This window comes from Cupressus sempervirens, chromosome 8 (genome assembly GCF_028749045.1).
Source record: "Cupressus sempervirens isolate cs-2001-9-10 chromosome 8, ASM2874904v1, whole genome shotgun sequence".
Lineage (NCBI taxonomy): Eukaryota > Viridiplantae > Streptophyta > Pinopsida > Cupressales > Cupressaceae > Cupressus > Cupressus sempervirens.
Genome location: NC_143125.1, coordinates 700814884 through 700839395, shown reverse-complemented (window position 1 = coordinate 700839395; position 24512 = coordinate 700814884). Strand labels below are relative to the sequence as shown.

The 24512-nt window shown below is 35.5% G+C and overlaps 1 protein-coding gene across 1 annotated transcript; it reads right to left on the bottom strand.

The window, feature by feature from the left end:
• Positions 1-13035: 13035 nt before the first annotated feature.
• On the bottom strand, positions 13036-19460 carry LOC149544376 (uncharacterized). Its single transcript, XM_089798809.1, has 9 exons — positions 19086-19460; positions 16331-16533; positions 16139-16231; positions 15497-15642; positions 15165-15408; positions 14829-14933; positions 14547-14729; positions 14206-14407; positions 13036-13655 (listed from the first exon to the last, which is right to left on the bottom strand). Exons 1-9 carry the CDS (start codon positions 19351-19353, stop codon positions 13159-13161), a joined length of 1941 nt encoding a protein of 646 aa, XP_089654935.1. The 5' UTR covers positions 19354-19460; the 3' UTR covers positions 13036-13158.
• Between the last annotated feature and the right edge of the window lie 5052 nt (positions 19461-24512).

Genomic DNA, 24512 nt, shown 5'->3' with positions numbered 1-24512 from the left:
AAACTTTTCACTTAGCTTAGTGCACCCATTAAACATCCATATCTATGCATGCATCCAAGTTTATCACTAAAACTTGTAGGTTACTATTAAATCAACATGCAGCAATAAAACATGAAACATGAAAATTCATCCACACACTTGACATGGTGATTTAACGTGGAAACCTATTTTCAAAAAAACCACCAGTAACGTGCTACTCTTTTTCACTCTTCTGAAGTGATGCCCTGTGAAAGGCCAACCCTGTTAAAGGTTACAATGCACACTATTAAATGTGACTTGGTTAAGGTATTTCAATCATCCTATTAGAAGTGATCCTAGTTAAAGGACTTTAGGCCATTCACTTGGAATGCCACCCTGTTAAAGGATTTTCTAATGATTGTTAAGTCAACCTTAGTCCAAAGGATTTTACCCTAACTGATACAATTGTTAGAGAGTAACAATAGAGGTTTGATCTTATACAACTTACAACTTATCTTGCAGATTCCAGATCATAATTTAGTCTTCAATTTTCTTGGCTTTCATTCTTTGTAGCTCTGACAACTTGTTCACCCTTCAAGCATATATCTCCTTAAGTCTTCTCGCTTGGTATGCTAATGCAATCACTTCTATGGTCACTTGATGAAGCAGAGTCCTTAACTCTCTGTCTCTATTCTTCATTGGTCTTCTCTGACCTTCTCAATATCTTCCCCTGCTACATACATTTTACTTCATGACCAAACATTCCTTAAATAGGAAATTAGAATACTTTTCCCACTTTGTTTTCCATCATTCATTTTAGAGTTTGAATGGATTAGGTAGGATACAATGTATCTACCCCATATCTTGTTTCTTCTAGAAACTTCTCCTAGAATCCATTTGAATTTGCCTAAAGATAGTTTACCTAGAATTTTGTGCCACCAGCTCATCAATCTTATCTTCCACCTAGTTCATAGACTTCAAGAAAACAAACTTATCAGCTTAGATTTGGCAAATCTTTGACTTTTCTAATAATGTAGCAGCTCAACATTATTAGTCTTATGATGCTTAACACATATTGCATTGCTCAGCACCAACTATGAGTTCACTCGGCATCAACTATGATTTACTAATGCTCAACACCTATTATATTTGCTTAGCACCAACTGTGTTACTCGGCACACACTAGATTTTTCTTTTGCTCAGCTCCAACTAATTTTCTGCTCGGCTTGAACTAACTTTGCTTGACACCTACTATCAACTTCGGTCAAGCTTTGCAAAAAATCTTAGTATTACTTGGTCTTTTAAAGTTTCTAAGTGTAGCCAACCTTTGTAACTTCAAGTAGATTATCAATACATCATTTCACCATTTTCTTAACTGATCTTTGTACTTCATTCCATAATCATAACTCAACCTTTCCTCTAGGTGCAATTGTTACATCTTATTGATTAAATCCTCTTCATCAATCAACTAAGTGATAGTACTTGGATCTTATAAGCAATCATCTTACCAAAAAATAGCAAGTTTGACATCAATAACAAAACAATGATTGAAACATATGTTCTACTTCAACAATCTCCCTCTTTCAGCAATGATCTTTTCAATCAAATCTCAACAAGGTACCCCCTGATTGTAAATGAAGCTAACCTTCTTCAAACACTATCTCACTAGTCAATTTTAACACTTGAGAGATTTTTCAAATATTTCACAATTTTTTTTAGATCACTAACTATCACATAAAAAATAGTGCAAATTTTTGTGACAACATTCACCTAAACAAAACGAAAAGGTGTAAGACCCACACTAATACCCTATTATAGATCCTCATGAAATAAATATGATTACGAGTTAATAAGGTTATTCCTATTAGAGACTAATGTAGATTTCAATTATTAAAATGTTGATACCCTATCCAAAACATTAGGTCGATAAGATAAGACCACATGAAAATGAGACTCAATGTGTTCAAGTTGAGAACCTAGTCATGAGATTCAAGGTATGATCTACAAGATAAAAAGGAAAGATAAATTAACATAAAGATAAATTAACATTTACTCTAGTGAGGACAACAATGGATGTAGGTTATAATGATGACAAGACATGTGATTTCATTCAAAAATTGGTTTTAAATTATAATGGCATAATTATTTAAACATTCTAACAGTCTAAGGAATTAACCCTAGAAACTCACACACAAACCCCTCGTAATGTGATAAAGGGATATTGCTAGGAATGTCAACATGTTTAACTTGATTAAAAGGATACTAGTTAACAAGTCTGTATATTAGTGATTTTCACTTAGGACATATAAGCTAAGATTTAGTTGATATATTTCCATGATTTAGTAAAGAGGACCTTGAATTTTCATTGTTTTGTTGGAAAGAGTTGTGGTAATATTTAGAATGATAATTGGTTATGTAAAGAAAGATAAATATGGATACACATATTTGATATTTCAATGTTTTGAAAAATAAATGGAAATGATTAGATGAAAGTTAATTGTACATGTTAATACGAGTTATGTGATATTGGATTATTCTACATGTATTTCTATATTATTCCATTGGACTACTAATGTTTAAGTTGAGTGTGCAGGAAACTTGAACCATGGAAATTATTCAGGGAAACAAGGTTCAAACCTATGTGAACATGGTTAAGCCAAGGTGAATCTTTGGAAGATTCAAAACCTCGTTGTATTGTGTTTATTTTGCAATGTGATTGTGCATGGGTGTTATAAGTTTAAAGATCATGGTTAATTAGTGACATGTAATTGTGATGTGTAAAGTATTTAATGTGTGTTTGTCACTTGACACTTATGTTGTTATGTGAAAATGACATGTCATGTAGGATTTTGGGCATCAAGTCACTTGACCTAAATTTAATCCCCATTGTGAAATTAAGTTAACCCACCTTGGACATTGTAAGATGAGTCACCTTCATAATGGAATTCAAATTAAAATTTGATAGGAATTTTAGAGAGCCTAAAAGTGGTTCCCAAGTGCTATATTGGTGAAAATAAGTCACCCACATGGTAGTAGTATAGGTTGGGCATCTAAATATAACCATATGTTGACCTAGGGGACTTAGGAGACCCTCTAAACTAGTCACTTTCAAGCCAATTCGAAAATCAAAGTGTCACATGACTTTTGTCCTCATCCCTCCACTTGGGTAAGTTCCTATTGGTAGAAGGGTATGAGGGTGTAAGAGGGGTAGGTGAGGATGGAAGTGGAGGTCTTTTACGGAGCTTGTGCCAAACTTAGTGGTTGTTCACCCACTCTCTAATTGTAGAGACAGATAGGGTTTGGAAGAGGAAGCTTGGAAGCCAAGGAAGAAAGTAACTTCATCACCATTTCATAACCATAGCTTGGAAAGAGGTTAGTGCTTCATGTCATGTTTTCTTTCATTTCATGAAAGTTGAAGGTTGAAATTGTAAGAGTGTTCTTGTAGGATCTATGTGTTTGTATATGGTGCATGTTGTAAATTGTTTGTGTATGTGAGTGAGCATGTTGAATCTATTTGCATTTGGTTTTATTTTCTTGGATTGTGGTTGTGGATTGAATGTTGTGTTGGGTGTGAAGGCTTCACTCACCCTTGGGAGGGAAGAGAAGCCTTGGGGTGAAGGGGTTAGTTGGGCTTTACATTGGAGTGCAAAAATCCTTCTCTTGGAGAGGGGATAGTTTTCATGGAGTATGGGCTCCATTGAAGCCATATGCCTTTCTATTGTTATGTGGGAGGTATAAGTGAGGATATGTGAAGAGGAGTAAGTTTTGATAGCCTTGTTGAGGCATGTGTATTGATAGCCTTTTTGAGGCATGTGTTAGTGGTAGCTTTGTTGAGGCATGTTTCTTGGAAGCCTTACAGAAATATTGCAATTGCAAGATTTGTTGTTCATAAGGATTTGGCATTCTCCTCCTTGTAGAGCCCACCTTCACCCAATGTTTATGATTCCATATGTGAATCATTGTGCAAGCCTTAGTTGGGGATTGTAAATGTATTGTTAAACTATGGTAATCATGATGGTTCTTGTGATGGTGATGTTGTTTGAATGTATCCCAGTTGAGCCTTGTTTCCCCTAGTGTGGGGGTGGTCTCCTTGAGGCCTAGGTTGGGAGGTGAGACTCCATGGTTCTATTAGTGTGTGTTATGTGTAGGTTTTGGTGAAGATGCATGCCATGAAGTATTAATGGTTTCACCCTAGTCAAAGTGAAGAAGATCCAAATGTGTAAGGAAGGGTCAATGCCCAAGTTTCTCAATGTTCAAGTTTCTCAATGTTCATGTTCTCAATGATCATGTTGATCAACGTTCATGTTACTCATTATTCATGTCTTTCAATGTTCATGTTCCTCTTGATTTTGGAAGGTCTCTTGTGTTGTCTTATTGTGATAAAAGGAGATTGTACCATTGTTACCTAATGTCTATGTAGAGGAAAGAATTTGAAAATGTTGTAAATGTATGTTCCTTGTTAATAAATGATCATTTGAAGCTTCATGAGTTATGGAAGATTTAGTAGGAGATGTAGTATACTTTGGAATCATTGTATCCATTTGAAGATTGTGGAAGGTTGAAGGATTGTATGCTTACATTTTTCTTGTAAAGAATATCTTAAATTTTAGGTGTTATGAAATAAGATTGTTGAGGTTTTTCTCCTTTGATGTATTGAAGACATGCAATTTCTTAAATGGTATGTAGGAGAATGTTAAGATTAAAGTTGAGTAGATCCAAATTATAAATTAAATTGAAGGTTATGAACTGTGTAATTCATAAGTAGGAATAAAATCTCCTTGAGTGATAGTTTACTTTATATGTTTGACCATTTTATTCATTGGGTTCAAACTTAACAATATCATTTTAGTAGACATTACCATACTATTACATTTATATTTACTCAAACACAAAAGAATCAGTTTGAGAAAAGTAATCACTTAGAGCCAATGTTGATAGAATTATTGTAGGTGTGTGTTTCACCTGTATGGAAAATGTATGGAGAAGGAAAGACATTCCTTCCCCAAATACAGAGTAATAAAATATTATGAGTATGTACTTAGAATCTCCTATGAAAATATAAATTAAAAATCATAAGCACCTTTGGTCAAGAAAGCTTAATAATGACTACCTAGACACCTAGACTAAAACTTCTCACCTTGCAATGGCACAAACACTCCACCTCCAAGTAAAGTCACGTGAATAAAAGTGTGCTCATCATTTAAAATTAAACAAAGAAATTTAAATCCTCAGATACTTGCAAACAAACAAATGAAGAACATTATTCATATGCTGAAAAAAGAAAGATTAAAGATTAAAAAAATATAAACTTAATCTTAAGTATTGCCTACCTAGGCATCACCGATCCATGCATAAAGTTTTCTATGGTGAAAAGAGAAAAAGGGGGGGCCACTAGGTGTCATAACTCCAGCCCCACCTTGGTCATAACAAAACTATGATTATGACCCTTCTGTGACACATGTTAGAAAAACTCATCCCTAGGCATTTACCATCACATGGGAACTAATGTAAAAAAAAATTATTTTAATCTTCTCCACCAACTCACGTGTAGGGAAGAGGAACACGAGTTTTGCCAAGTGTTGCAAGTGGAAAAGTAGGCATAACTCGAAATTGCTTGAGGGAAAAAGCTACCACTATGACTTGATGGCCCACTTGGTTCCCTTGGATGATGTGACTCCTTGTTCCCCACCTTGGGACAAGTTATAGAGTGTATGTGGGTTCTAAGGAAAGAAGATTTTAGCATAGAGGTGGGAAAAGTAGTTATCTAGCTATACATTGAGTTGATAAGAGTTAGGAATAAATAGATATATTAAATGGTGATAAGACCCATAGTCAACCTAGGATAGGGAATGTCCCATTAAATTTTGAATTGTGACATTTGTAAAGTTTATAATTTAGTGTATTAAAAAAGGGGGAAGGGATTAGGAGATGAATAAGATGTGTTATTCTTTTTATAATCATAAGATAATTTAAAAAGGATAGGGTTGTGTAGGGCATGTCTTAGGATGTCAATATAAATAATCAAGTAGAAATTTAAATAATGATATAGGTCTAAGTTATTATATGATTCTTAATAGACTTAATGAGGCAAGCAAAAAGGTACATGGTTAAGAATTTTTAAATTGAAGAAAAACTTAGCATTATCTAAAAATGATGATTGGAATCATGGTTAGTATTAGTAATAATAAGGCCAAGTTTATATATATATATATATATATATATATAAAATAAACATAAACACAATTTTATGACTTTTGGAATAAGAGTTTGATGAGTAGGAATATATTCAAATTCGAGAGTGAATAAACGATATATAATTCTAGATATCATGTTGTTAAACATTCTCTCCAAAAATTAACCACACCGATGCATCTAGCCCCTTATGTCACATCTAACAATTTGATCGGACCTTCAACATGTAGAGATCAATACATGATACATCCAGTTCTCCAATAATAATAATAATAATAATAATATAAAATATTTAAATTATAATTGTTTAAAAACTTAACGTATATCTATCTCATGTAAAGTAACTCTCTTTCATAATTATGTAACATTAAGAATATAGCACCCTTGAGTATAAGTCTATGAAGAATTGTGGGTAGTTAATAATCTATGAAGTTAATTAAAATTAAAGAAGATAAATGACATGGTATCATTCCTTGTATTAACCTAGAGTTGGGTCGTGGCTAGGGGATGCATCCGTACATCATAAAGCTTATTGATGGGGAATAGAATTTAACTTAGATCACATTAATAATATAGGTTGGACTACTAGTATACGGGTAGAATATAGGTCACATAGCAATTGTTTTCCCTATGAGAGTATACTCTTACAATTTATAGCTGGGCAATATATATATATATATATATATATATATATATATATATATATATATATATATATATATATCTAATTGAAATTTGAAATTTAAGAAAACAAGAATGTTAACTTTGGATAAAAGCGACAATAGAAGGTATTGTTGCATAGGATATATAACTGAAGATTGTCTTATAAGACCTAAGTGATAAACAATAGTTTTACCGAAAGACTATCAAACATAAATATTCCATTAGTTACCCACCGATAGTATCTACATAGAATGTAATGAGTAGGATTACAACTCAGTAAGTTGGAACACCATAAGACTAATAGAAAAATAGTCAAACTCATAGATGATAGGATTATTGCAGCTACATGATTATGCTAATTGAATTTGACATGGAGTCATGTTAATCTAACCCGCCTCTTAGGACATTACCTAGCTACTATGTTACATATCTAAGTTTGATAGAACAATCAATTAAGTAAAGGACGATGCATCATGTTGCTAGATCACTGAGCATTTAAAATAAAATAAAATAAAAGTTGTGTTTTTGCTACTAAAATTTAGGGCATGACAAAAGGGAAAAACCCCTTAGTGAGGTGTTAGACAATTTCTAACTAGACCTTGCGTGGGATCTAGGATTCAATAGATCATTTCCTTAATATGTATCCTAAGGGAGTCCTTAGCAAAAAATAACAAATAAGAGTGTACCACTCTAACCATCTGCACGCCCAATCAAATTTATAAATCAACAAGATCACATAAGTTGGTGTTTCAATAGACATATCTCATTGAAGCTTGTTTGAAAAAAGAAACAAAATTGGGATGCTTGCTCAATTGAGCTATGGATTAGATTGCTCAAGCTATCGAGTCATTTAAAGAACTACTAGTTTGAAGCTAATTGAGGTCATATAAAAAATATTTGTATAGTCTCTTGATAGTTATGAAACAAGACCTTAAAGAAAGGCTAAATTACTCATAAGAAAGATAAAACTCTAGCAAAGCACTCATTTAATAAACATCGCCACTATTTCAGTGCTTCATTTTTATGTTTAAAATGCATTTATAGCTTCTCAGAGGAAATGCCCATTAAGATGTAGATTTAGATATTTTATTTATTTATTTTTTAAATTCTAATTTAATTAATTGATTTGTTACATAAAATGTATTGTTAGACTTGCACAACTAAATTATCTCAATCTTTACAAAATGATAATGATAATAAATCTTAACAAAGTTAATTTAATTATCATCTCTCTATTATTTATAATTATTAGATTTATTTTTCAACTTGGGGGAAAGATGAGTTTATATTGGAAATATAATAGAACTACCTATGAGATTAAACTCATGCACAATAACATTTGAACTAAAACATTTAATTTGTTCATTTACCTTTTATATATTTTGAATATGTTGGCATAATCACCCCCAAATCATTTAACCTACTTGTAAATGTGTTTTTGCTCCATACAAATCAACCCTGACATCACACATTTTTAATTGCTTGAATGGAATATTTCCTCATGTATAGCTTTGCTTGTTTATATTGTTTTTCACATGCATGTCATGTTAATTCGTCATTGTCTTTAATACTTTGATAATGTTTTTGATAAGTAACATGACAAAACAAGGGTGTTGACCTTATACAACAAGTCATAGGAGCAAGAAAGCATAAAACTCACTACTACATTTGCACCCAAATTGTGACAGACCTAACTGCGATGAACTTGTCATCACAATTTGGGTGCGAATGTAGTAGTGACTACACTAACAACATAGTGACATTGTCAACAAAATGGAAACCTCAATAAAGAACCAACATTAACACATTTACCATTTACGCACTTAGTCTTCAACCTAACATTACTACCAAAAAACATAACAACTAAGCTATAGTTGGTATAGTGCATACATAATAGAATAGTAGTAAAAGCTTTAGCATAAACAATCCAAAAATTAGGAGAGTCTATCAAAAGTTTGATCAAAATAGTATTGTCTAACAAAGTAGTAATTGTTTTAAACATGGTCCGCATAGGGATATAACCATTAGTTAACATACTACAAGTCTAGAAATAAAAAGAAAAGTCCATAGTAACCATCATAGGGTAATGGAGCCCTAGAGTAGCCAAAGTGTACAAACCCCAGGGATGGTCGAGCCCTATTTCTTTTTCTTTTTTCATTCAGACATAAGCATCAAAATCACCTCGTCTTTTGAGAGGAAGTGAAAGAGTTACACGTGTTCCTTTGTGTCCTTGGTATTCTTTTCATTGGTAGCCTACATCAACACAAAGAGGTAATCAAGCTATGCATCACCCTTAGGGAAAACCTATAAACATTGAACAGTTTCATGTCCACCTCCTCCATCTTCATGTTCACACCTTTGCTTCCACCTCTACCAGTCATTTGTTTAGCACCGCAATCTCAATCCATAAGTGGGTCAACTTTAACTTTTTCCTCCTCTCATGGGATCTCACCTTTAACATCTTTGACATAAACCATTCCAGAGACAACCAAATCCTGAGAGGTCTTCCTAGAGTCAGACTTAAATGTTGGTTGAAAATGAGTAGAGCTGCTATCTATGGCGAATACTTTGATAGTGTTAACAAGCAATATTAGAGAATATTAATTATTTTAATAAAGACTTTGTTTTTTGAAAAAAGGGGTAAAATTTTATTAAGACAGAAAGGATTACAACCAGGAAAGCTCAACAAAGAGCTCTGACCTAAGCAACAAGTTCATCAAATTCTTGTAACAAATCAAGGGGAAGCTGCCCCCTATCAATAATATTCTAGCTCAGAGCATGAACAGAAGTCCATTTGGCCACACAATCAGTAGCTCTATTCCATTCACGAGAAATGTAAGTAAACCTAATGAACTCAAGAGAGGTACAAAAGAGAAGAGTTTGATTAACAATAGTAGCCAACTGCCAACTAACATCCTCAAGCTCCTACAAAGTAAACAAGTTCACCACCACTTGGGAGTCAAACTCATAGTGAATCTTGTGCCATCCCCGCAAACGACATTGTTTCACAACATATAAAATGGCACGAGCCTCCATGAGATTGCTAGTATGGTAACCCTTATGCATTGAGAAAAAAATTTAACTTCACTAGAACTACAACAAGCCACTCTCCCAATACCAATAAGGTCTAGATTCCTTGGGGAAGGATCATCAATGTTAATTTTTAGAACTCCATGAGGAAGAGTCCAATGCCCCTCCCAATTCACCTATCCTTTCTCCTATTGCCAATGTTGTTTGGGCACTCTTTGATACCATTGAGCTACAACCCCATCCTGTAGATGAAAATTGAGGCGATTGCATATAGCAAGATCAGTCATATCCATACTCCCATCTAATGCATACTTCACTTGAATAGTTTCCTTAAGCGAATGTGAGATCTTCCACCAAAGATGCATAACATCAATTCAAACATCTTGGAAGATTCGACGATTCCTCTCCAACCAAATTAATAAAGATTTTTGAAAAGTATAACTTATATTTATTCTTGGATAAGTTAAAGTTTCTTCTATATGTCCTTTGATGCACTAAGTGGGTTCTATAATTGAATAGCAAGCTAGGTGGCACTTGAGTTGGACTCGTAGAATCTTTGATTCATTTTTAGTATTTGATTAATTTCTAATCTCTAGATGAATTCATATGCATTGCTATACAAATCAATGAAATTGACTTGAAAACAATTGTACAATTAAAACCAACAAAAACATGAAAATACCCCTCATATTAATTTATTAAAACAAAAAACAAAAAAATGACTTATACTTGAATTTAGAAATTCCATATCTAAAAAGGAAAGAGAGGGTCAGAATTCTCATCTCTAAATTTTATAGCCATTCACTTCATAGTAGAAATCACTAAATGACTAACTAAAACATAGATTTATAAAGATAGCAATGAAAAAAAACCAAGTGTCCCCTTGATAAGAAATACATTTTAGTTTGGATGTTTCCCTCTATTTCGCATGCTCTCAAAAGTCACAAGGAAAATAATGGACAAAAAAGAAATGACTTTGTTTTTTCTTTAGTGCATTTTGTCTGGGGATTAGCCTAGTTCCAAAAATAATAGTCCTCAAATATAAAATCTTCCACATTTTGTCTTTCATGTTAGATTTATTACATTAATCAAGCTAGTTTCTAAGTTTAGTTTAAATAAATAAAGTAGTTAAATGTATAGTTGCTGGAAGTTATTCTTGTAAGTAGTTTATGCAAGGGAAAATAAAGCTATATAAAGATGCTCAGACATCAATGCATTTAATATTCAATATCAATTCACCATCAATTATGTATGTATTTGAATGTATCCAAAAAATTTGAATCAATAAAATCAGTAATTTATATTTTAGCTCTTTCATTTGGTATTAGAGCTAGGTACAAAGGCAATGGAGAGTTAAACATGAGATGAAAATGTGGTGTGCCCAACAGTGATGACAATGTTTGTATGCAATAATGAAGTTTTCAAGCAGTACTCACAAGCATTGCATTCTATAGAGGAATGATTCTGGTTGGTAGAAAGAATATATGTTTCTAACGGTTTGAAGAGTTGAAGAAGACAAATTCCTAATTAGTGTATTCAAGAAAATGGATTGAGGAATGAAATCGTTGCCAAAGAACACTACCTATTAACATCATATTACCACGTGAAAGTGAAGGGAGAAGCATCATTAAATTCGGTTTTTTTTTTTTTTCGCAATAAGATCACGAGCAGTGCTACCGTGTGTCTATCTGGTATTCTGTGAGATCATCAATTTGGAGAGTATGTGATGTTTCTATGGCACAGATTTTGCTTGGCCTTTCATAATTTGCAAATTGCTTTGGTTCATATGCTAGTCAATTTGGAGAACCATTTCCTACAACATTGGATGCATTTTCATTGAAAATTTGTAAAGAGTGTTTTTCTATTGTGCATTTTATTTAAGTTGCTTGATTTTCTTTCAAAACAATCAAGAAAAAAATGGATAAAATGACTACTATTGCTAAGTTAGAAGGTTTTGAATTCTACACATGGCAAATTAAGAGAGTTGTTTTTTATTGAAAAAAATTTATGGGATATTGTATGTGGATTGGTGAAAAAGCTACAAGATTTTTGCTATAAAGAATAGAAATAAAATAGGAGGCTGGAGGCAATGGAGGTTGGAGGATTTTTATCATCGTGCTAGCTTCTCGCTCAGAAATGATTATTGCATGGGAAGCAACTATTTGTGTCCCTGTAAAGTTGGGGCTTGGCAAACTCATCTTTGAAGATAAGAGGGGACTTGATAGATTTGTGTCCCTAAAGAAAAGAGGGGGCTTAGTTGCGTGATTGTCCTTCCATGGAGTGAGGAGAGGGTAGGATTTGAAGAATGGCATTAGAGACACTCGGAGGAGATGTTGACTTTTGGAGGAAAGGCATCCATGTACAGACATATTAGTGGTGATTGTTTCTATGACACTTGAGGAGGCATTAGACACACTCAAAGGAGATGTGGACTTTCTAAGGAAAGTTGTCTCGTGTGCAGCACTAGAGGAGTCATCAAGCACACTTCACAGAGATGTGAAATTTTAGAGGGACTATGTCTCCTTGTGTAAGAAGGTGGAAACAACCTTAATATGAGGGCAACTTCAAGATTAGGATTTCCTATCTGAAGTTGCAAAGGGAGATCTACTTTCAAAAATTGGTGAATGAGCTTCATCAAAGTTTCACCTTGATTGGATTAATGTAATAAGGAGGGAATGTTAGATTTATTACATTAATCAAGCTAGTTTCTAAGTTTAATTTAAATAAATGAATTAGTTAAATGTATAGTTGTTAGATTTATTACATTAATCAGGCTAGTTTCTAAGTTTAATTTAAATAAATTAATTAATTAAATGTATAGTTGCTGGAATTTATTCCTATGAGTAGTTTGTGCAAGGGAAAACAAGGCTACATAAAGATGCTCAAACATCAATGCATATAATATTCAATATCGATTCAGCATCAATTCTGTATGTATCTAAATGTATCCAGAAAATCTGAATTAATAAAATCAGTATTTTATATCTTAGCTCTTTCATTTCATTGTCAGAAAGTTATGCAGCCACGTATATTTCCATTTTAAGTTCTATAATAAAATTTCTTTTCACATAAATATTACAAAATACTTTAGTATGATGATGGATTATCTCTAAGAAATCATTCATCGTTCATGGACGAGAAATCCGTATGAACTATTACTCAAAAAATAAGTAAATGAATTTCAATCAAAACTTAAGTCCTGTAAAACAAAATTAATATATTACACGAGAAATTTATTACTCAAACTTGATTTGTTATAATATCCTTGACAGAATTTTTTTTGATACGTATTGAATTGAAAAAGAACCGCTACATTTAATGAATTGAATTTCTTTGCAAATTCATGCTCAATCCAAATCCAAAAGGAAAGAGTGGGTCGTAATTCTCGTCTCCAACATTCATGGGCAGCTGATCTACATTCTTAAACCAGGTTATTGGAAGTCTTCCATGAAAATCATAGTCCCCAAATATAACATCCGCCACACCTTGTCCTTCGCTGCCAGGAAGCCACGCAGCCACAAAGGCATCCATTTTTTTCAAATAAGGCTCCACCACCAAAGGCCTTCCTGATATCATTAGTACTAGGCATTTGATGTTCTTATTGCATACAGCGTTTATAACCTCTGGTCCATTCAGAGGGATTGTGAGGACAGAATTGTCACCCATGGTTTCAACATATGGAGTTTCTCCAACAACAACAATGGCATAGGAGAATTCTTTCCCTTCAAGGAAATCTGAATCCGGATTTTCCTCATACACCACTTCAGTTGCTGGACTGACTGCCTTCTTAATTGCTTCCAAAATGGTGGTTCCTGTGAAAAAATGAAACAAATGTCATTTGAGAAATGCTTTTTTGGTTGGAAACGCTTCAACATATCATATACATCAAAATGAGTAAGGAGGGATCATCATAGGGAGAGCACTAGCTTAAGACAGGAGATTACAGTAGAGTATAATGAGAAATCAAAGATTGTGAACTCTTGCTCAGACCTGTTTGAAACATTGTCTAAATTTGCAAATAGGCACTTTTACCAATATTTTTGCTTCCACTAAACCCATCTATCTTCCACTCAAAACAAAGAATCTATCTCCATACCTAAGACTTAAACACCATACTAATGCAGCTTAATTTTTCTTAATTTTTCATTAGTATGTGGGATGTTTAAGGATGGTCGTCTCCATAGTCATCTGAATTTTGCTAAGTATGTTATAGGCAGATGAAATTAACTTAAAACTACTAAGAGTGCTAATACGAGTCTACTAGATTATCAAATTTTTACCTAAGTATGTAATAGGCAGATGAAATTGACTCAAAACTACTAAGAGTGCTAATACGAGTCTACTAGATTGTCTAATTTTTACCTACTGTCGTGGATCCACTGCTACCTGCCCAGCTTATTGTCCATCCACCACACTGATATCCCAAATTGTCTGCATGACTGCCTGCAACTAGTATCTTCTGGGCATTCTTATTTAAAGGTAATAATGGTTTGTCACCCCTGTTGCCATTCTTCAAAAGAACCAGAGACTTCTGAACTGCCTCTCTGGCTATTTCTCTGTGAGCCTGATCTAACACAAAAATTCGCTAAAATCAAAATGAATTGTTGCAGAGAAGAAAAACAAAATTGCATCTTGTCATATTGTAATACAAAGCACTCCAAGCTAAAAATGCATGATATGCAAGTGGATTTCATTTTACTCACAGGATTTCCAACCATGCCCAACAATGATCTGTCTGTTTTGGGATTCTCAAACAAACCAGCAATGAGCTTGACCCTGAGAATTCTCCTAACTGCATCATCTATTCTGCGCATAGAAATCTCGCCAGAATTGGCCAATTCGGTGAAGTTACTGATGAATTTTTCAAAGTTGAAAGGGACCATCACCTGCATGATTTCAAGAGTAGAAAAAATACATTACTGGGAGAAAAACCAATATAGTGGTATGAAAACAAAGATTAAGCATTAATTTTTTTTAAAAATTACCATGTCAATTCCTGCATTGATCGAAGAAGCAACACTGTATGAGTAGTTTGAGCCAGGTGGTGAAGTGATCCTATCTATTCCTTCCCAATCAGAAATGATAAATCCCTGTATCCAAATTCATCAAGCCAATTATCAGTTGAATATTTCTTACATATTGTCTGGTCAGGTATTTCATATTTGTCTTGTAATAGCAAAGCATGTTTCGTAGGATCTTAAACGGCCTAATCAGCAAGCTTTAGAAATCCAATGGAAGTAGTTGTCTGATTATACTCATCCTCTGTAAAGAAACTACTATTACAGAAAACAAATTAAACTTCATTTGTTATATTTACTTACTTTGAAACCAAGCTCATCTTTCAAAATCCTAGTTAGAAGGTAATCATTTGCGTGCATTTTTGCCCCATTCCAGCTAGAGTAAGAAGCCATGATAGTTGACACGCCCTTTGCCAAGGAGTACAGGTATGGACGCATGTGAATACGGAAAAGATCATAGTAGGTTGCCAGAGTATTGTGTTCATTGATTCCTCCCTCTGTTCCACCATCTCCAACAAAATGTTTGGCACAAGCTACGACTTTCATTCTGAAAATGATCATTTGAACAGAAGACAATCATAACAGGGACACACGTTGCAAAAAATAAATTAAAAACAGTAACAAAGCTAGCATACCGTCCATCAACATATGGATAGCCATTAGGATGTTCTTCGGGAGGAGAGCCCTGCAGCCCTTCAATGATTTCTGCCATTTTAAGAACTATTTCAGTATCTTCACTGTAACATTCATAAGACCTTCCCCATCGTGGGTCGCGACATACCTGTTCAATAATTGTGATTTCTGTATAAGAAAACCAGACAATACTATACCTTAGTTATACAATAAACCTTAAAGTTCAAAATACCATACATCCAAATACTCTTGACTACAGAGAGCAATTTCGCTTTCAATTATACATAAGTTATAATAAAATAAAAATCAAACCAAAGTGTTCAAAAAAGATGTGTTTTGATAGGGCCCAAAAATTAGAAATGTGTATCAACCGTCTACATGTTAGCTAATAGATAAAGTACATCAAGCATCAAGAAATCTGAGTAAACTATATGACGTTCCTACAATATACAAAATTGACATGCACCAAGCATTTTTAAGGATGTCTGGTAGACTTAAAAAGGCTGATGCACGCCCAATTGAAACATTCCTTAAGTGCATCACTCGTATGGCTAAACAAGTCAGGCATCAAGAAATTCAGAATTAATTTAGGCCAACATTAATTAAGCACATCCCAAACCGTCTGTTTGAAATTCAGTACTTACAGCCACACAAGGTGCAAATACGTATGGAATACCAGTAGCCCTGACTTCAAGAGCAGTTGCAGCACCAATTCTTTTCACCAAGTCAGTATCTCTGCAAGGCAAAGCTCTGTTAGAAAACTGCAGAACCATTTATGTTTTATAAATTTATATCTATCGAGACAGACCCAAAAAGACTATGGACATCACTTTCCTTGTTGCACCAAGGCCTATATTATGTGGAAATATCGTTGCTCCATAAACATTATTGTGACCATGAACAGCATCAGTTCCAAAAATCATAGGAATCCCAAGACGGGAGCTCAGTGCTCCGTCCTGGAAACTATCAACCATATCGGCCCACATTGTAGGAGATGCATTGGTTCCAGGACTACTTCCTCCGCCATTCAAAACGCTGCCTGCATTTATAGCATATGATATGCAAAATACTTGAGATCCCAAATCACCACTACAATTAAACAAAAACACATATTCAAAATTTGTATTAATATGGGAGAATATCAGTCCTTCCAAAATCATGATGACCATCTAGATTTTAACCCTAATGCACTACATCCCTAAATATCTGCAATTCTGCAGTATATAAAAAACCATTGAGATTCAAATCCCTACATCAATAAATAATGATGTCATAAAACATTCTTATACCACCACCGTAGCATAGAAGTCATTCAAGACACCATGACCCTCCTTAGTCACAAAACACACAAAATGCTTGAGGTAACAACACAATAGGATAGCCACTTTTGTCCAATACAATACATCCTTGAAATATTCTGTATAAACAAAAATCTGTTCAAACCTATCATGGATCCAGCCATCTCCAAGAACGCACGAAATTCAAACACCCACATCAATGAACCAACAGGAAAATTAATCTTATTACATGGGAGGAATTCTCTTCAAGTTAAATCTCAACTTGGGTGTTCAATTTTAGCAGTTAAACCACTCGCCAGATCAAAATCAATACAATCCTTATGTTTGATCAATCTCAATAGTGTAATAAACACAACATACACAGACAAACAAAAGCAAATCCAATTGTATGGAATGTGACAACCATCTCAATTTGTCTGTAGTATATGGCATTTTCAAACAGAAAAACCCAATACAAATGCAGAGCAATTTGACATTTCAGAAACTAGAAAATCTAAAGTAATACCTAAGGCAGGGTCCCATGAGGGGGCCTAAAACTCTAATTTTGAGGAAGAGGGCTGTCTCATGACTAAAATTATATTATGCTATGGGGTTATTTAGAATGTTTCCTTCAAAAATAGGAGCCCCTATGTTTTAGCAAGCAGGTGAAAAAGGGGTGATAAGCGGGTGAAAAGGGGGTGGGGCTAGAAATTGCCCCACCAGGTTAAGACTTATTTTTGCCAATTGTCAAAACATTTAGACATATTTCATGAGACTGCTAGCTTTAAAATATTTCTAGACTGCTAGCTTTAAAATATTTCTAGAAAATAGAAAGCAGTTCCAGCTTTATTTTTTAGGGCGCTCCATTCCATAGGACCCCAGCCTAAGAGGAATAAATCTACCATAAAATACTCAATTCATATAACTAATATAACTAATAAGGCTTGCAGTATACAAGAACCAAAGAAATGTATCTTCAACTGCACAAACTGACAGAAACATTTTGATTTCCTAAACATATTCAGCCAAAAAACACAATATAACTGCAGGATAACATCCAGTCCACACTTATTCCAGGCTAGAGGCCATTAAACCCTAAAAAGCAAAAGGCAGTTCACCATAATGTCTACCCCTCACACTGAATTCCGGTCTAAAATGCAGTAACAATCCAATTCATATCTATTTCAAGCTATGTCTGAAAAGAATATACAGAACAACCAATCCACACTAAATTCTTCAAAACCTAAACAGTGACAAAACATAGATATCATGTTCCTGCTCATCCCAAGCTGCATATCTAAATCCTAAACAAGGATTTTAGAGCTAAACTAATGCAATATAATATATCAACAAATGTCAACTTGAATTTCTTAGATCACAAGAAGTCTACAATCATTCTACTCCACATGCTAGTAAAATGCTAAGAAAATTCAAAGAAAAGACGTTCAAAATAAAATGTGCTATAATATATAGTTTATACTTATTGTAAACCTTGGAAGAATGCAATGAACAATCTAATTTATATTTCAGAAACAACATAAACTATATAATACCCGAAAAATATCAAACAAAACACCTCCTGAAAAGCACTTTACAATACATAAATTCAGAGACATCCAGTTCGCAATGCCCGAAGCCTATAACATTCAAAAGAACCCCAAAAGAGTACGTAATTTATATCCCTGAATATCCAGAAGCCCTGAAATATGCCGCATCACACCCTGTTCATAACCTAAACCCTGAAAAATACCGCATCATACCCAGAAAATTTATCCCAAGCTAAAACACTTCACTAGAATTATCCGAAGCTACAATATATCATAACATCAGCCCTGAAAAATGCCCTATCAGATCCCGTTCAAACTTATCCCAAAATAAAATACCTTATTATCAAAACCTGTTTAAAATGTTACATAATACTTAATTCATATTATCTTAATCTTCAATACCTTAATCCCCAAATCGTGAAAAGGCGCGGGATGATACCAGATAATGCTGATCCAAAATCACAGTATAGCTAATCTAAGAACCTTGAAAAATAGAGTGTAATGCCCTATTCATAACCATGCCAAGCCGGAATACCATAAGTCCTACAATCTAAAACACATCATAACACCCAGAAAACAAATGTAGAAATGACACCCACTTCATGCTTATCCCAAGCTACAATACCAAGAATCCTTCCGAGCCATAAATTGAGATACCTATTTCAGACCACAATGCCGAAAGGCTCAAACCATTCAAATAAATATTTCATAATAATCCACAGTTGGTTCAAAATAATCCTAAGCCACAACACTAAAAATATTCATACCTATTCCAAGGTCCCTTATAATGGCAGGGGTGGCCACTACCCTCTCAATTTGGGTCATCTGCCCAATTTTCTCAGCTAAAGTCATCCTTGAAAGCAAATCCTCAACCCTGGCTTCAACTGGCTGATGTGGATCCTTATAAACCAATGCAGAACTCCCATATTCTGCATTCCCGTCTTGAGAATTTCCTTTGGGAAAGGTGAGCTGTGTACTGATTGCAGCCATGATCACAATGAACACCAAAACTCTGATCCAGCGTTTCTTGTCCATGGCATAAATAACTTTTTTAATCTGAGTATTTTAATCTGGGTCACATCCACGTTGCGTAAATTTAACGCCAAGCTTGATTACAACTGCCTGTTCTGAATATACTTGGGTGTACACGTATCACGGGAGAGCACTCGTTTTCCAACGGTCTCTCGGTCTTAACTGGTTTTCAAATTTTGAGCTCGCATTTTGAACGTAATTCTAAAGGACGCCTTATTCGTCTTCTAGCGTTTAAATAATTTTGATGTGTGTGAAATTTTTTAAATTATTAGGTTTGGGTTTAATGCATTCTTTGAGTTTTCTTGCGTATGGCTGGCTCTCTAAGCTTTCCTTGTGTATTTACCACTTGTCAAACCACATTTACTGTAAGAGTTTTTAGGCTAGTTTATAATAGCTCCAGCTAGCGGTGACCCAATACTAGTGTTCATGTTGCTGCTTCGGAAAGCCATGGCGCCTCCATTGAACAAATGTCCTCACAAATTCATCTCAAAGATCTTTCACGAGGTAATCCTGATATTATCCTTCCTTTGCAAGAATTTGATGTTGCGTGTGATTGGTTAGAACAACATACCTTGATAGGGTATTTTTTGGGTAGGACTCCTAAAACTATGCTCTGAGATGGGTTAACAAGAGCTAGACTCCTCATGAAGTCCACCTTGATGCTGTGCAAAATCTTAACAAAATTTTTTTTTTAATTTTCTTTTGTCAACCCGTCTCAGGCAAATGCAGTTTTTAGCAATGGTCCTTTGTTCAGTGCATTCCTCCCTACTAGTTTTTCAAAGATAGTTGCAAGATTTCATTGTCTATGACAATAAAGAGCTTAGGGTTCCTATGTGGGTTGAATTCTCGAGTTTACCATTGCCATGTTGGCCTTTTATTGAATTCATTGTCAATACTCTTAGCAAAGTTATTACCAAAGAACATGAAAAGTTTTTCAATGCTCCTCCTCAGAAACACATTTGCATTGAGGTTGATCTCTTCAAGGATCTCAAGGATTCTGTGGAGATATAAATTTATTCTCAAACCTTCTCTTAGAAAGTGCTCTATTTGAACCTACCCAATGCCTGTTATAGGTGTCAGTTAGTGGAACACAAGATAAGGGATTGCCCTTTGGCTATGCCTAGTGTTAAACCCTTGCCTAAGGAGGCCCCAAATGAAACTAGAAGAAGGGAAACAAAAAGAAGAATGGACTACTGTTGGGAGCAAGGGCAAGACCCCTTCGGCTCTTAAATAGTCGTAAGTGACTATCATTTTGGTTCCTCCCATTTCAACAGGAGCGCAAACCCTAGCCATTGTAGGATCGATGGTTTTGCCAAAACCAAACGCTTGTGTTTCACAGGTTTCAAACCTGTAATGTCTCAATTTTAGCAGTTGACCAAGTGTGTGTGTGTGTTAGCCTTGTTCTACATGGTCCCGAGGGCTAACGAAGGGATTAATGGGATCCTGGAGTGTTTTGGCCTAGTCATTTCCAGTTTGGGCCAAAACGAAGTTGATTTACTCAGTTTCAGGCATACTTACTATGTTTAGTAAGTTGGCAGGACACGGTGCAGGTCAATTTTGGTGATTGGATTCGATACTCCTCGGTGAGAGCTTTCCGATGAGCTATCACTCGCATTATTCGGAGTCCGATTGCTAATACATTTTAATGCCTGAAGTTTTATTAAAGTAACGTCTAATTTAATTGTAAAATATTAAAGTGTTACTTAAATATTTATTTTATGGTGATGTGTATCCAAGGGAGACATAAGGGGTATTTTAATATATGTTTTATATATTACACATCTTTTATCCCACATTGCCCATATGAGTTGAGCGGACCCTTGGAAATAGAATAAAAGGAAGCATTTGTGGCTTCATTAGAGAGGTTGAATATGAGAAGAAATTGGTGTGTGAGTTGCAGCTCTGTTCTTGGCATTTGAGGACGTCTATCCTCTCTTGTAACATTCTAGACATCATTCCCTTGGGGTTTGGCTTTTGGAATTCTTTGTTATTGGCTTCATTATCAGGCAGTTTAGTTGCATTTCTGGCTACAGGCAAATTTGGTATTTTGTTCATATCTTCTTCACTACTTGTCCGACGCTTATGCCGCTTTGAGGGAATGGTATTATAGAGGTAGTGGACTAATTGAAGGACAAAGTATTGTAGTAGCAAGTTCGAAAGCATGGGCTGGAGTATTATGTCAATACTGCTGAAGTAATTAGTGAGTTGATAAATCTGCCATGTATTTGGTTTTATGAATTCTGAAAATAACATTTTATTAGCAGCAGTTCATTTCCACTTTGCATATTATTGTAGTTTCTTTCTTGTTTATGTTGTATGATACCAATTCCATGCACGAAACACAACAAACAAATAAACATTTGATTTCTGGAGTTATAAGGGGTTTAAAACATTAAACGGAAAAAGAAGAAGTTGAATGCAAATTGTTTGACATAATTCCTTTCAGCAATTTGGTTTAGTTTTTTTGGGACATCCAGGGGTGCCCATTACAATGGTATCAGAGCTATAAGTCCTGCCATCCTGTGGAGGTCTTATAGGGAATTTGGAACAGCCGGATAGAGAGAAAAAGTGTTTGATGAAATGTCAAAACACTAAAATCAAAAATAAGTAAAAAACACAGGCTAAGCATTTATGTTTGAGCATGCGAGAGGGGTCTTATAATTTTCGCGATACCAGAGCAAGACAAAATAAGATTTCAGACTTGCAAAGCAAACAGTCTAGTATGTCCGTGCAAGTGGACATTGAATCCAACCATACAGACATAGAGGATATATTCTTTGATCAGGACAATAATATGGGTGATCGAGATGACAGGAATATAGGATTAGGCGGAGGCGGAAATGCTGGTCCAGATCAAGGGGAGGTATTGTTCTGACAGTTACTGGATACATTAGAGCAGGGGCAGCGTATGTAGCAGGAGCAGAATAGGCGAATGGACATGATGTTGCAGCTCATGGCTAGACAGATGGGTGTCAATATTAATCTAGGTGATGTCAACAACAGAAACAATAACGAGGGAAACAATAACAACGGGGGAAACAATAACCATGGAGGCCAAGGCAACAACAATGGTTGGTAATAATGGACATGGCAACAATGGGAATGAGGCTGATAACTTTAGACACGTTGCACGCCCAGCACAGACTGTGAGCTCGAGACCTCTTCTACCCACTTTCCCACCCAGAGATCCGGTTCAACCAATAAACGAACTGCAAATTACCGAGTTACAGGATTAGTTCAGGAGGGACTGGGAGGCTAGTGGACCAGAGTTTCAGGCGGATATTTCTCTTAGAGATTATATGGACTTGAGGATGAGACACATGCCTAAAGCAGGAGGGAGGAATCAAAACTTTGAGCTGAGGAAGAAAGTTGGAAAACTTTCCTTACCTTATTATGATGCTTCAAGGAAGATGACTGTACGAGCTTGGGTGCAGAAGGTAGATACATACTTGCAGCTAAATCCTATGCCTGAGGAGGAGGCTATCAAGTATGTGGCTATGCACTTGGATGGCATTGCACATGAATGGTGGCATCATGGCATGGTGACTTTGGGGCATAATCAGATTACATCCTATGAGGAATTCACCGAAACATTACATGAGAGATTTGACACTAAGGATACCGAGTTACATTTCAAGGAGCTAGCACAGTTAAAACAGTCAGGTTCTATGGATGCTTACATTGCCGAGTTTCAGTGCTTGTCTTTACTTGTTACTGATATCTCTCCTAGGAGATTGGTGGTGTTATTTTGTGATGGTCTTGCTGATCCATTACGAGGTTGGGTGAAGGGACATGATCCACTCACCTTAGCTGAAGCAACTAAAAAGGCACGAGATTTAGCCCCTTCGGTATACAAAGGAAAAAACCATTCAACAGATTCTTCCTACCGCAAGGACAAAGACAAAAAATCATTTCAGAAAGAGTATAGCAAACCCAAAGAAGGATCAAAAGGACTAGACAATGAAACCTTGAATGAACTTCGAAAGAAGAAGCTGTGCTTCCATTGTAGAGAACCTTGGGACTTATCTCATAAATGTTCTCTCAAGGCTAAGGCAAATCAAATGGAGTATTTTTCAGCAGAAGAGTCAGAGTCAGAAGGGGAGGATCAGCACTCCGATTCAGATGAGGGTAACACTATAGAGGAGAGCAACATTCCTAAGGATGATAGATCATTGGCACACTTGACAGGGGCCCAAAAGGCAATCACATTTAAGGTCAGGGGTACTATCCAGGGGCAGAAAGTGATATCTCTTATTGACACTAGGGCTACACATAACTTCATAGATGCACAGTTGGTTTCCAGGAGAGGGTTACAGACAGAGGAGCATGATGGGTTTAGAGTCATGGTGGCTAATGGTGATAAGTTATTATGCACTCGGAAGATATCTAATCTTCGCATCAGGTTTGGAGATGGCTACGAGTTGGAGGATGAGTTCTATGTTGTGGACATGGGAGACTATGATGTCATCCTCAGCATGACATGGATGGCTTCACTAGTTGAGTTCACACTCAATCTAGCGAAATTGGAGATGAGAATCCAGCATGAGGGAAAAACTGTGGTACTTAGAGGACTTTTAGATGGAGGTTGCAGAGTAGTGTCCTTGAGGAGAATGCAAAGACTTTTTCGTCATGATGACATAGAGTGGGCAGCAGAGTGCTACATTATGCCAACTTCACCAGAGCTACAAGAAAAGAGTCATCCACCAGATATCCAGAAGATACTTGATAGACACGCTAAAGTATTTAGTGATATTCCTCATGGGGTTCCTCCTGACAGAGGGATGGAACATGTTATTGAGCTTGAGGAGGGAGCCAAACTAGTTATGATTACTCCCTATCGTCATCCTAAGAAACACAAGGATGAGATAGAGAAGGCGATTAAGGATTTGTTGGAGATGGGACATATCAGGCCCAGTAAGAGCCCCTTTGCTTCAGCAGTAGTATTGGTAAAGAAGAAGGATGGGACGATGCGCATGTGCATCGATTACAGGGCACTGAATAAGAAAACAATTAAAAGCAGGTATCCCATTCCTAGGATTGATGAGCTGATTGATGAGTTGCATGGGGCATGCTTCTTCACCAAAATTGATTTGCGATCCGGATACCATCAGATCAGGATGAGAGCAAAGGACATTGAGAAAATAGCCTTCCGATGTCACTAT

Coding starts and splice junctions, on each gene's coding strand:
- LOC149544376 (XM_089798809.1), bottom strand. CDS start 19,353: ATGGACAAGAAACGCTGGATCAGAGTTTTGGTGTTCATTGTGATCATG. Junction 14,408..14,546: donor TGGGCATGGTTGGAAATCCT/GTGAGTAAAATG, acceptor GTGTTAGATCAG/GCTCACAGAGAAATAGCCAG. Junction 13,656..14,205: donor CAGTGGATCCACGACAGTAG/GTAAAAATTAGA, acceptor ATTTTTTCACAG/GAACCACCATTTTGGAAGCA.